The sequence below is a fragment of the Natrix helvetica genome (genome assembly GCF_964273705.1).
Source record: "Natrix helvetica genome assembly, chromosome: 6".
NCBI classification, from domain to species: domain Eukaryota; kingdom Metazoa; phylum Chordata; class Lepidosauria; order Squamata; family Natricidae; genus Natrix; species Natrix helvetica.
The window spans coordinates 80,145,495-80,159,736 of record NC_138553.1 but is presented as its reverse complement, the minus strand read 5'-3'; the positions used below and the strand labels follow the sequence as shown (position 1 = coordinate 80,159,736).

Below are 14,242 nucleotides of genomic sequence, written 5' to 3'. Positions count from 1 at the left end.
TTGTTAAGTGAATTTGCCTTCCCCGTTGATTTTGCTTGGTAGGTCAACAACGTCTCTTCTCTCCTCTCCTCTCTACTCCTATCCTATCCTATCCTATCCTATTCTCTATTCTATTATACTCTGTTCATATTCCTATTCTATTCCATTAAATTTTCTATTATCTTCTATTTTTTATCTTATCTTATTTTATCTTTTCTTTTCACTTGTTGTTGATGTTAGTTGGAAAGTCCTGTCCGACCCATTGCGACCCCATGGACAACGTTCCTCCAGGCTGTCCTCTACCATCCTCCGGAGTCCATTTAAGCTCAGGCCGACTGCTTCGGTGACTCCATCCAACCACCTCCTTCTCTGTCGTCCCCTTCTTCTCTTGCCCTCCATCGTTCCCAGCATGAGGCTCTTCTCCAGTGAATCCTTCCTTCTCATTAGGTGGCCAAAGTACTTGAGTTTCCTCTTCAGGATCTGGCCTTCTAAAGAGCAGTCAGGGTTGATCTCCTCTAGGACTGACCGGTTGGATCGCCTTGCAGTCCAAGGGACTCACAGGAATCTTCTTCAGCTTTTCTTATGGCTCAACTTTTACAACTTTTCTCATATTTTCTTTTCATTACTTTATTCTATTCCTAATTCTATGCTATTCTATTCTTATCATCCTTATCCTTATCCTTATCCTTATCCTTATCTACTCTACTCTACTCTACCCTATCCTACTCTAATGTATGGTAAACCATGGGGGAGCATCTGATCTAGTCATAAAGTGCTTGAGTAGGATATATATACAAAGAGAGAGAGAGGGAGGGAGGAGAGAGAGTATACTATTGTAGAATATAAAGCAAACATAAGAGGCATTGGAACAAGAGCCTAACAGGTGAGTATTTGCAACAGCTTCATGCATTAACAAATTTGAGCATGGATCACCCCTGAAAATGTCACTGCTGACATGTTTCAAAGAAATAATATTTTGAATATGTTTTGTCTCCGAGCACATTTAGTAGAGAAGAAGACTGCACTCTGAATGACTATTGGTCTGCTGTTCCTTCATTTTTGGTCATTGTTAGGAATAGAAATCCCAGATGGGAATTTGCCCCAAACGCCAAATTTGTATGATTGTGAAATAAAGCAGTGGTATGTATGGCCTGCCACTGAGGAAAACTTGTGCATTTCTCTTCATCAAATTCCCCGAGTCTCAGATTTAGGAAACATTGCCACCTAGTGCCACAAAGCCTGACGTTTACATTTTGATTAAACTTTATAAAGCAATAATAATGCACTCTCAACTTTTTGGTGCTTCTCAAAATGAGATTAGCTTTCAATGAAATCGTCTTTTCTTTACTTCGGGTGAAATAACTTGATTTTAAGCAAAACACAGCAGAATGATCATCGATAGCAAATGGTTACTTTCTGATGTACATTTCAAACATGGCTTTTAAAAAATTAAAATGCCCACACAGGATGTAAACTGCATGTGCCCTGAACTTTAAAAATCATAACCAAATGTTTTTGTAGATACTACATGTTAACTTAAACATTATAATCTGATTTTCAGCCAAATGGAAGGAAGAAATATTTGATGATAAAGCGCCAGTGGTGGATTGCAAGCGGTACGCCCCGGTACAGGCGTACCGGAGCTTGCCCAGAGCACCAGATACCGTTCCGGTACGGTGCTCCAGAGGGCCCACCCACGCTCCTTATCTGTCTTTTAAGGCTTCGGTGCTTCCGCGCATGGCGCATATAGCACCTGCGTGATGCTTTGCTGAGCAGCTGGAGCGTCACGGAGACTCGTGGAGGTGGTAAGATGCATGCACGCGCACTGCGCACGTCCATATGGACGACGCTGGGCCCGTTCCAACCATACCGGTTGGAACGGGATCCGGAACCCACCACTGTAAAGCACCCTTTGAGGGGTGAAATCTGAAGGGCAACTGAATGGAAGTGAGTGATTAGTGGCTGGATGCCCTTCCTGTCGCCAAGGTGGAGTTATATCCAAAGCACCCTTATGTGGGGTGGAATTCTACTGGGTGCAATAATAGTGCTACATAATAAGAATATTAATTGGGGAGTTAATTTCTACCTAGTGTCTTGAAGATATTGTAATAATTAGGTGGTTGTTGTTAGTTGTGAACAGTGGTAGGTTCCTACAGGTTCGGACCTTGAAAAGATACTCACAACTGAATAAATGCACCTTGCACCGAAGTAATTAATTACGTTCCTTTTGTGGCAGAATTATTATGGGAAACAATTAATAGATTTAGGGAAAGAAGTGCATAAAAATTCTGAAAACAATAATTAACAGCGAAAGGGAGAAAGGCTGGGCTGGCATAACTTACTAAGGCAAAATTAACGTATTTGGTCTCCAACCTTGGCAACCTGAAGTCTTGTGGAAGTCCACAAGAGTTGCCAAGGTTGGAGACCCCTGACTTAAGTGATCAACAGATTATGCTACCTAGTAATACAGGAAGTCCTCCACTTTTCAACTCAGCTATTCATCTAACCATAGCTGGGGGGAAAAATCAATTTTACTCAGCTATTCCTCCAACCTTAGCCGAAGAAATCCAGGCTTACCTTCATGTCAGAAGCCTGCGATAGTGAGGTTAAGTGCTTAAGTGGTTTTGGTTTATTGTATAATGTGGTTTATATGTTATAATTCACAATCTATGACAAAGCACACTCTCTGCCTTTGGCCATTTACAGCATACTACAACTATGACAGTCGTATTTTTCTTAAACCCAGAAAAAGTCCATCCGTGTCTATCCATTCATCCATAATTGTATGTATGTAGTCTGTTTTTCTGCCTCCATCCATCCTTGTATGTATATACTGTATGTCTCTCTGTCTATATCTATGTATCATTTATGTATCTATGATCCGTCCATCCATTCATCCCTTCCTTCCTTCAATCGATTGCAATCTATCTATCATCTATCTATGCTGACCTTTATCCGTCTGTCTGTCTCTATCTACCTACGTATTTATACCCATCTACTTATCTATCATATCCATGTCACCAGCCTGCTTACCTTCCCTTTTATCTATCTCTCCCGCATCTATCTACCTACCAATCTACAGTATATCCATTTATATTCTGTCAATCAATCGATCAATCAATCATCTCTCTCTCTCTCTCTCTCTCTCTCTCTCTCTCTCTCTCTCTCTCTCTCCCTACCTGTAGGCCATGCCTTGACTGAAATGAGGCAACAAATGATCTTGTGTAGAATGACATGGGAATCCTGCATCTGGTCACAATCTGTTTTTTTTTTTTTTTTTATACTTTTTTTTTTTTTTTTATTAAAAGAGTTTTGTACAAACAAATTTTCCCCCTTTTCACCCCCCCCCTCCATACAATATAAATCTCATACAAATGCTATACCCCCCCGCAAAAATTCACATTCAAATATTATACCAAACACTTTACCCCCTCCCCACCCCCCATCTTAAAATAGATTACTCATAACCCCTCTCCTCCCAACAAAAACTATAGAGATTAGTCTTAAATTAATAATAACACATTGATCATTTTCTAAGCTAATTTAACATCTATAACTCTTAATATAAATTTCTCCTAGCCTAACAATGTTTCATTAGTCCCATCTTCTGATTTATTCATACATATATATTGCCCCACCCTCCACCCTAACCCTCCCCCACCTCCCGCACAAACCCACCCCCCTGACTTCCGCTGTATACCACTCTAATAATTCCAAACATCCCATATACTATTTACTCTGATCATCTATCGGTCTAAACATTCTTACCTAAAGGCTAGATAATAACTCCTAGTCTGGTATTTATTCTGTATATAATCAATCCATTTTGCCCATTCCTGTGTGTAATCCTCCTGTTTCTGAGCTTTTAAGAAAGCTGAAATTTTTGCCATTTCAGCGAACCCCGCCACCTTCTGAATCCATTGATCAATTGTTGGCAAAAAATCTTTTTTCCAATGTTGCGCAATCAACAACCTAGCTGCTGTAACCATATACAAGGCCAATTTTGTTTCCCCTTTGGTAAAATCCTTAACTATACCCAATAAAAACATTTGTGGAGTGAATTGTATTCTTTTCTTAAATACATTCTGCATAACCCACCATATTTTTATCCAAAAAGCTTTAACCTTGTACAATCTGTTTTGATTCCAAGTAATTCCTGAGCAAGAAAGAGGAGGCAGCCTTACCTGGGGTCTCTGAAATCCCTTGCAGACAGGACAGGTGTTGAGAAGGGTTGAGTGTCTGCCTTTTGTTCCTTTGCTATTAATTCCTACTGGATCCGCTGAAAATCTAACAGGCAGAAAAAGCAGCATCCAATTTAGAGGACGTAAAGGCTCTCCAGGCTGCCATGCCTGAAGGCAAAAAAAACTAAACTCCCTAACAGTTCACCCTTATTTAGAAAGCTGCAGCTCTAATAGACAGGCCAAGCAGTGTCTCTGCAATGTTTTAACTGGTTTTAATATAGCAGTTGTTAGGAATGTAAGCTAACGGTTGGGTCAGCAATATATAAGCCTTGAGAGTAGTACTGTTTCTTTAAGTACTGCTGTAATGCGATTGGTTGCTGTTACCTCAAGCAGCCATAAGATGGAGCCAGAATGACTGTTAGCTCTCTGTTTGTTAGATGCTGATCGGTGATACTGCTTGATACTGTATCGTGAGTTACTGTGCGTTTTTGCTAGTTAGCGACTTTGTGTGCTGAACTGATTATATGATACTGGACTGTGTTCGATGGATCACTCCTTAACTGAGAACATTGATAACTGACTGACTGAACCGTGTGTAAATTGAACTCCGAATACCTTTATTTTCCACATAAGTAAAATACTGTTACTTTTACTATTCGGTGTCCCTGTATGCTGGTTTGTGCGTATTACTCCACACCACTCTCATTATGCTTCTCTGCACACTCGCTCTTCTAACGGGCAGCAACGAATGAGCGTTGTGTATAATTGGTCTAACACTGACTGACCAACAATTAGTTCATATTCGTGGGGAAAATTCTGCTGCAAGATGTTGGGAGACTGTGAAGAAGATTTGAAGAAGATTTATGTACGTGACACTGTAGGTGCACATATACATCTTATCCGCAAACTGTTTACGGCACGTCTTCTGAAAGGTGGAGATATGTTAGCTCATTTAAGCTTTATGAAAGGAGTTTTCCAGGAGCTACATGAAAAAGAACTTATTTTCTCAGAGTTACATCAAGTCTACATCGTTCTGTCATCACTGGATGAGAGTTATGATGGTTTCGTATCTTCCCTTGAGGTCCTAACCCGAAATGAACTAACATTGTCAGACATAACTGCACGCCTGTTGGAAGAGTCAAGAAGAAGTTTGGAAAAAGAAGAACTGAGAGAGAAACTAACACAACATGAGGAGTCACCTTCTACTGTCTATACTGTTAGAAAATGTTTTTCTTGTGGGGCTAAGGGGCATATAGCTAGATTCTGTAAAAATGCAAAACAACCGAATACTAGAAAGGCTAGGAAAATGCCAATGTCTATTTAGCTATGTCTACTTTGACTGTCTCTAGCAATGCACCAACAAACCATGATTCATGGGTTGTTGATAGTGGAGCATCACAGTGCATTTATCCATGTTGTATGTACCTAACCTGAAATTTAATTTATTATCGGTAAGGGCTCTAGTTAATATTGGCTATGCAGTAACCTTTAGGGGAGATAACTGAATCATTGAAAAGGAAGGTAATAGGGTTACTGTCAAATTAACGAATGGTTTATATGTTATATCTGATGCCCATACAGCTAACTCAGTGTATGATCATGTGAAACCACGTGATGAATGCATATATTTACTACATAGGCGTATGGGGCACATTAATTTCAAGATGCTGCAACAAACTGTTATATTGTCAGAAGGAGTAAAGTTAAAACCTTGCAGTAAATACTTCAATTGTAATGTGTGTAGTTAGGAGAAAAGCAAGGTTACTCCAGCAAACAGACAGAATGGTTTTAAAACAAAGGAACCTCTGAAAGTTGTTTTTGCTGATCTAATTGGACCTATGAAACCCAGTTTGGGAGGTGCCTGTTATGTTTTGAGTATCATGGATCATTATTCAAGATAAGGTTTCTGCTATTTACTGAAAAACAAAAGAGAAACGTTTCAACGTTTCTTTAATTGGCTAAGATTTGCTGAAAGAAAAATGAAATCTAAGGTGATTACTATTGTAACCGATAACGGAACTGAGTTTACAAACAGTAAATTTCAAACAATGTTGAGATCGGCTGGTATTGAGCATAAACGTTCTGCTCCTTATAGGCCACAACATAACTCGTTAATAGAACGAAGGGGGCAAACATTACAAGCCATGGCTCCAACTATGTTAGTTGATTCAGGATTGCCTGAAACACTGTGTTGAAACACAGTTGTTAAGTCCCTAATTGGGTCATGAAATGTCTGCAAGAAAACCAGCAGAGGGCACAGAGAACCTCACAATCACCCTTCCTCCTCCTCCCCTTCCTCCCCCTCCACTCTGCAAGCCTCATTTTCTTCCAGCACTGATGACGTTAGGTAGCTGGGTCATGAAAGGTCTATAAGAAAATCCTCAAGCTCACCAAGGACCCCACAGTCCTCCACTTGCAACCCTTGCTTCTCCTCCACTCTGCAAGCCCCTCTCACTTCCAGCCCTGGGAAGTTGGGTCATGAAACTGCAAGAAAATCCCCAAGCTTAGAGAACACCATAGTCCTTTTCCTCCTTCTCCTCCCGGCAAACTCCACTCCCTTCTAGCCCTGATGATGTTCCCTAGTTGGGTCATGAAACGTCCTCCAGAAAACCTCCAAGCTCAGAGGGCACCAAGGACCTCACAATCCTCCTCCTTCTCCTCTCCATAAACCCTACTCCCTTCTAGCACTGACGAAGTTACCTAGTCGGGTCACGAAATGTCTGCAAGAAAACAACCAAGCTCAGAGAGCACCAAGGACCCCCACAGCCCTCCCCCTCCTCCCTGCAAACCCCTCTCCCTTCTAACCCCGATGATGTTCCCTAGACGGGTCATGAAACGTCTTCAGGAAAGTTCAGACCCCCACAATCCTCCTCTTCCACTCCACAATCTCCACTCCCTCCTAGCATTGATGAGGTTACCTAGCTGGGTAAGGAAACGTCTTCAAGACAAATCACAGCACACAGAGCATTAAGGACTCTACAGTCCTCCTTCCCTTCCGTTCCCCTCTACAAACTCTCTCCCTCCTAACCCTGATGATATTCCCTAGTCGGGTCACGAAACATCCTCCAGATAACCTCCCCCCAAGCTCAGAGGGCACCAAGGACCCCACAGTCTTCCTCTGTGCAAACCCCTCTCCCTCCTAACCCTGATGATGTTCCCTGGTTGGCTCATGAAACGTCCTCCAGAACCACCCCCTCCCCCAACCTCAGAGAGCACCAAGGACCCCTCAGCCCTCGTGGGGGTCGCCGGGAGACCCCCTTCCCTGCTGCCTCAGCACTCCTCCTCTCCCAAGATTCCCCCTCCTCCCTCCCAACCGGCCGCCCCTCACCCAGGACGTCCCGCCAGCCTCAGCTCCTCCCTCCCCCCCTCCCCATCCATCCTCGCGCCCTCTCCCTCCCTCCCTGCGACCAGGAAGGAGGGGGGATGGGGGCTGCTGCTGCTGCTGCTGTGAGGGCAAAGCCTCGGCTTCTCCCGGCGCCACCGCGCCTGCGCCGTGCCGGCCGGGGCGCCGGCTCTGATAGGGAGCAGGGGCTGCCACTTTTCCCCCCCCTCCCGCCCCTCCTCTCCCCGCGTGGGCGGTGGCGGCGAGGCGAGGGAGGGGAGGCGGCGGCGGAACGTCCCGAGGATGACGTGCGGCGTCCTCGAATCCTGCTCGCGCGCTGGGGCCGCCGGAGGAGGAGGAGGAGGAGGAAGGAAACGGGCAAGGCGGCGCGAGCGGGAGCCGCGCGGCGGCGGCGGCGGCGTGGAGGAGGCGGCTGAGGCAGCGGAGGAGGAAGAGGAGGAGGAGGAAGAAGAAGGAGCAGCAGCAGCTGCTGAGGAGGAGGAGGAGGAGGAGGAGCGGCGCTGCCGCCGCTGCTGCTGCTGCTGCCATGGCGGCCCTGGAGCGGCCCGTGCCCAGTCCCGAGGCTTTCCTGGGGCAGCCCTGGGCCGCCTGGGTGCGGGAAGCAGCCCCCCCGCACAGTAAGACCCCCCCTGCCGCCATGCCGTGGGTGGGGAGGGGGAGGGAGGGAGGGAGGAAGGGGAAGGGAGGCTGGCACGCCTCGCGCTCTTCCACCCCAGACGGGGGCGGAGGGGTCGGGCTGAGGGTGGGGGTCGCGGGTGGGTGGGTGGGTGGGTGGGAGGGAGGGGAGACGGGGAGGGGGACGGAGACGACCGGCAGCGGGGGTGGGGAGGAGGTGGGGGGCATGCCCGTGCGGCGATGCAGGGAGAGGGGGAGGGAGGGGGAGTGAGTGAGTGAGTGGTGGGTTTGGGGGTTTGGGCTGCTGGGGCTGAGTGGGGGGCAGTCAGGTCCCTTTGCTCGCTCTCTCTCTCTCTCCTCTCTCTCCTCTCTCCTTCACTCTCTCATTCTGTCTTTCTGTTTCTCATTCTCTTCCTCTGTCTCTCTTATTCACTCTCATTCTCTCTTTCTCATTCTCTCTCATTCTCTAACTCTTTCTCGTTATCTCTCTCTCTCTGTCATTCTCTCCCTCTCTGTCTCTCTTTCATTCTTTCTCATTCTCTTTCTCATTCTCCCCCTCTTTCTTTCATTCTTCCTCATTCTTTCTCATTCTCTCACTTTTTCATATTCTCATTCTCTCTTTCTCCTTCTAACTCATTCTCCCACTCTCTTTCATTCTCTCTCATTCACTCTCCCCCTCTCATTCTTTCTCTTTCTCACTCTTTCATTCTCTCTTTCTTATTCTATTCTCTCATTCTTTCATTCTCACCCATTCTCTCTCTCATTCCCATTCACTCTCCCCCTCTCATTCTTTCTCTTATTCTTTCATTCTCTCTTTCTCGTTCTCTCCCCATCTCTCTGTCTCTCTCTTTCATTCTCTCTTTCTCATTTTCACTCATTCCCTCCCTCTCTCTCTCATTCTCTCTTTCTCGTTCTCTTTCATTCTCATTCACTCTCCCTCTCATTGTCTCTCTCTTTCTCATTCTGTCATTCTTCTGTTATTCTTCTGTCATTCACATTCTCTCACACTCTCTCTCATTCTCTCTCTGTCTCTTATTCTTTTTCTGTCATTTCCATTCTCTCTCTCTCTCTCTCTCTCTCTCTCCCTTCCTCCCTTTCTTCCTCCGTCTGTCTGTCTCATTCTTTCTCTCATTTTCTCTCTCTCACCCCTGCTGGAACCCCACGCGGATACCGACATGCAATCGTTCTCTGATGGTGTTTTTCTCCCCCCCCCCCCCCCAGGTGTTGACCTAGAAGACTCTGGGAAAGAGGGCGGCAGCAGCAGCCGAGAGGTGATGAGGCTTAATAAAGAAGGTAAGGGGGGTGGACTAAGCGGCCTCTTTCTCTTTTTGGGATGTGGGTTTGAAGGGTTCCTTCCCAAGCCAGGCTCCTCCTGCCTCAAAGCCACATGGATTGTTTGATAGACATAACCCTGAAGAGGTCCAGGCCGCCTGGGTTGGCTTGGTCCTTTATACAGCTGGCTCTCTTTCCCGGTGAGCATTTCACATGTCAGATATTGTCAAGTCCGTGAGCGAAGTGGCTTTCTCCTGGTTGGCGTCTTGCGGTTACTTTCGGACAAGTGTCCTTTTGTGGAAGGAAACAATCATTCACCTCATTCCAAATCTGTTCGCTCCCATTACAGCTCCACCATCACAGTAGCCTTGTTCCTTGACTTTGTTTTAGTTTTTCTGAAGATCGTGATCATCCCACCAGATTTTTGGACCCATCTGCATTTTGGGAGCTTCCGTTTTTTCTAGCGATGGACCATCTGATCGCAGGAAGGTACTTTGTAAGTGGTTGCGTAGAGTTAGACCTTGTAAACTGACTCATGGGCGAGTCCAACGGTGGGATCCTGCCGGTTTGACAACCGCTTCGGTGATTGCGTGCTTTGTGTGCGTGCACAGGTTTAACAAAACTTACCTTCCACATTACTTCTGGGGAGTCACACAGCTGAGGCGCAGCAATCCGCTCTGCTACGGAAATCAGCTGAGAGGATATAGGTAAGTAAAGCGCAGGGGCAAGAGAGGGAGCGCAACTGATCGTCGGAGCGAACCGGTTTGCCCAAACCGGTCCGAACCGGCTGAGTCTCACCCCATGACGACTCCCTTGTATGTTCTCGCAGAACCATCCATTGATGTGATTTTGAAAAAGCTATTCGTGCGCAGCCCGTTTGGGGCTGAGCGTCCAGTAGTCCGATTAGACTAGTAATAAATAACCTTGATAAAAGAGGCAACTTAGATTGCAGTAAGGACATACTGACAGGTTTGCTTTGCAATATGTTGTGGGGGCGGCCTGTTGATATTATTGAGTTTCCCCCAAAATAAGACCAGGTCTTGTATTATTTTTATTTTTATTTTGCTCCAAAAGATGCATTAAGGCTTATTTTCTGGTTAGGTCTTATTTTCAGGGAAATACAGTACTAAATGCATCCGTCTGGCTGACGATCTTAACCGGAGTTTATTTCTGAGGTAGGGCTTATATTACGAGCATCCTGAAAAAATCATGCTAGGGCTTATTTTCCAGGGAAACAGGGTATAGTAACTGGACATTTTGATGCTGTCATCAGCAAAAGCTTAACTTTTAGAATTAGGCGTAAAAAGTGAACTTAATACAGAAAACATTCTGTGTATTGAAAGCTGGACAGGACAGTGTAGATTCTGTGTCCATCTTGGCAACGTTAAGACTTGTGGACTTCAACTCCCAGAATTCCCCAGCCAGCTATGCTAGGAGTTGAAGTCCACGGGTCTTAACTTTGCTAAGGTCGGACACCCCTGTTGTAAACCAATCAGGCTGAAGTAGTGTCTCATCAACCTCAGAGCTAGAGATCTTTTAGGAGAAAATAGCTTATTTTGTTAATGCTTGTTTGGACATCACCCCTCCATCTCTTTTGGGCCCTCTTCTTTTTGTGGTTGTAAACCAGAGGTCTTCAAACTTGACAACTTTAAGACTTGTGAACTTCAATTCCCAGAATTCAATGCTATGCTGGCTGGAGAATTCTGGGAGTTGAAGTCCACAAGTCTTAAAGTTGTCAAGTTTGGGAACCCCTTGTGTAAACAAATGCCTGCTGTTGTTTTCTAAAAGCATGCTTACTCAAAATTAATTGTCGTAAGATTACAGTGTCAATTGTATTCTAGTTTAGCATTGACTTACAACTGGGCCTTACGGATAATAGTAGAATTTCTAAGTAAACGTTACTATCTAGGCAGTCCTTGACTTGTGACGGCAACTGAGCCCAAAATTGCTAAGGGAGACATTTGTTGAGTTTTGCTCCATTTTACGACCCTACTTTCCACAATTGTTACGTGAATCACTGAAGTTGTTAAGTAACATGGTTGTTAAATGAATGTGGCTTCCTTTTGGCTTTGCTTGTGAGAAGGTCGCAAAGGGGATCACATGACCCCAGGACTCTGCAACCGTCATATATAGAGGAGTCAGTTGCCAAGTGTCTGAATTTTGATCACCTGACCTGTCGGGATGCTGGAACAGTCGCAGGTGTGAAAAACAGGCCACGCCACTTTTCTCAGTGTCATTGGAACTTCAAATGGTCACTAAGGGAACTGCTGTAAATCGAGGACTACCTGTATTTAAGAAAATTAACAAGCTTGTCATATTATTTTCACTCCATTATTGCAGTGCTGAATTTTGATTGCCTACCGGGATGCTGCAGTGGTCATAAGTGTGAAAAGCAGTCGGAAGTGGCTTTATAACTGAACGGACATCTGTTGTAAGTTGAGGACTACCTATCCTGTAGGCAGAAATACCCCAGAAATTTTGCTCCCATGTTTATGAGCGAGCTGTTTTGATCTTCCGTGGCCTAAACTAACCTACAAATGGGAAGCAGTACCAATGGGCCATATTTCTTGTCCCTCTGACATTAACCATGTTCCGATAACTCAGTTTCCCAAGCCTAGGTTTTTGTTGTTGTGTTGGAAACCAGTTTCTCCAAGTTGTTTTACAAGCAGATTGTTCTTCAAAGAATATTGCAAAGCTCTGGCAAATCTAGACAGCATCCTAAAAAGCAAAGACATCACCCTGCCAAACAAAAGTGCGTCTAGCCAAAGTTATGGTTTTCCAGTTGCAATGGATGGCTGTGAAGGTTGGACCATAAGAAAGGCTGAGCGCCAAAGATGGAGGCCTTTGAACTCTGGTGCTGGAGAAGAAGACTCCTGCATTGAGTCCCTTGGACTGCAAGGCCATCCAACCGGTCAGTCCTAGAGGAGATCAACCCTGACTGCTCTTTAGAAGGCCAGATCCTGAAGAGGAAACTCAAAGACGTTGGCCATCTAATGAGAAGGAAGGACTCCCTGGAGAAGAGCCTCATGCTGGGAAAGATGGAGGGCAAAAGAAGAAGGGGACGACAGAGAAGGAGGTGGCTGGATGGAGTCACCAAAGCAGTCAGAGTGAGCTTAAATGGACTCCAGAGGATGGTAGAAGACAGCCTGGAGGAACGTTGTCCGTGAGGTCGTGATGGGTCGGACAGGACTTCGCAACTAACAAAAACAACATTGATAAAATGTAAATATTTTGAGGAAGTTTGTTTTCTACTTTGAGTAATTTGGGCTCTTACTGCAATACAGGCAGTCCTCGTTTAGTGACAGTTCAAAGTTATAATGGCATGAAAGGAAATGACTTGTGACCGTGTTTCACATTCATGACTGTTGCGGCACCTCTGCGGTTATGTGTAGTCTACTGGTAGTTTTCGACTTACAACAGTTTGTTTAGTGACTGTTGAAGTTACTGAAAAAAAGTGACTTAGGAGCGTTTTTCACACTTAACGACCATTGCAGCATCCCCATGGTCACGTGGTCAAAATTCAGATGCTTGGCAACTGGCTCATATTTATGACGGTTGCAGAATTGTGATCCCCTTTGCAACCTTCTCGTGAGCAAAGTCAACGGGGAAGGCAGATTCACAACACCCATGCTACTAGCCTAACAGCTGCACTGATTTCACTTAGCAAATGTGTCAAGAAAGGTCGTAAAACAGGGCAAAAATTCACTTAACCAATGTCTCCCTCAGCAGTAGAAATTTGGGGCTCGATTATGGTCGTAAGTCGAGGACCACCTGTAACGCTGACATTTAAAACTTGTGGTGGGAAAATGGTTTACATATTCCCAGTTACTATTTTAGTCCAGTTGTAGCTTCAAACAATTAGTAAATTAATAGTTGCAGGTACCATTATTATTACCTCACCGTGTTAGATAAAATACAGAGGATAGTGCAAGAAATACAAATTTCAGAATCCGGTGCAATTAGCCTAGTATTGATTATATCTTGGAGTTCATGTGGACTAGAAGTTGCACAGGGCAATATTAAATATCGTGAATAGTAAGAAGAAAATCAGAGTTGGCCAGCTTCATACAAAATAAAAGTTGACCATTTCATTCAAAGTATGAAGCAGTTGCCGGTTCTGCCTTTGAAAGCTGTATAAATGTAGCTCTTGTGATTTGAAAAACGTATTTTATGTTTTTGTATACTATATTGTACTTAGCTCACTAAGTCATAAACCGAAGATGATTTAACTAGCTGGAGGCCCTCAACCAGCCTTCACTTGAATTGTAGGTGATATTTCTTTTGAGCACTGGGGTACATCATGTGGGCTTTTCAATAAAAAAGGTTTTGTTTCAAACAATAACTCGGCCACATCCCTCAAAAAAAACAGAAATTGCTGTGGAGATGATAGGTCTTAAATTACATGGTTAACTTCGAGCCAAACAAATGAGGTTTTCATAGAAATATCAAGGCTTATCTAAATCTCTTGTGGCCATAATCCAAGATTAAGAAATGTGTAGTTAACATGGTAGATTTCAGATAGATAGATAGATAGATGATAGATAGATAGATAGATAGATAGATAGATAGATGATAGATAGATAGATAGATAGATAGATAGATAGATAGATAGATAGATAGATAGATGATAGATAGATTTTAATTGAAAATCTGAAGTTTGAATGCTGTGATTGTTAGTAGAGGCATTGATCTCGACATGTCTCTAAATGCAAGTTGGTGATAAAGTAAGCAAATGATTTGTACTAATTTGGACTGTGATGTTTGGTAAAGCGAAATAGTGTTTTAAACATTCCATATTTCTGACTACATCTATAAAAGGATGGAAATGAAACTTTCCCTTCCTTTCCTTTCC

The 14,242-nt window shown here is 44.3% G+C and overlaps 2 protein-coding genes across 5 annotated transcripts in view; one reads left to right on the top strand and one right to left on the bottom strand.

Moving 5' to 3' along the window:
• CDHR3 (cadherin related family member 3) overlaps positions 1-4,301 on the bottom strand; it is a 42,097-nt gene extending 37,796 nt beyond the window's left edge. The window contains exon 1 of the mRNA XM_081957951.1: positions 4,164-4,301. The gene's annotated coding sequence lies outside the window, so the exon portion shown is untranslated. The remainder of the gene's footprint in view (positions 1-4,163) is intronic.
• Positions 4,302-7,803: 3,502 nt separating this feature from the next.
• ATXN7L1 (ataxin 7 like 1) overlaps positions 7,804-14,242 on the top strand; it is a 58,979-nt gene continuing 52,540 nt past the window's right edge. For 2 of the 4 annotated variants that reach the window (XM_081957954.1, XM_081957952.1), the window contains exons 1-2: positions 7,805-8,120; positions 9,340-9,411. In XM_081957954.1, coding sequence (XP_081814080.1) covers positions 8,030-8,120; positions 9,340-9,411 — 163 coding nt within the window. In that variant the 5' untranslated portion in view covers positions 7,805-8,029. Of the gene's footprint in view, positions 8,121-9,339; positions 9,412-14,242 lie in introns of all 4 variants that reach the window. The other 2 variants (XM_081957953.1, XM_081957955.1) reach the window with 2 other exon arrangements.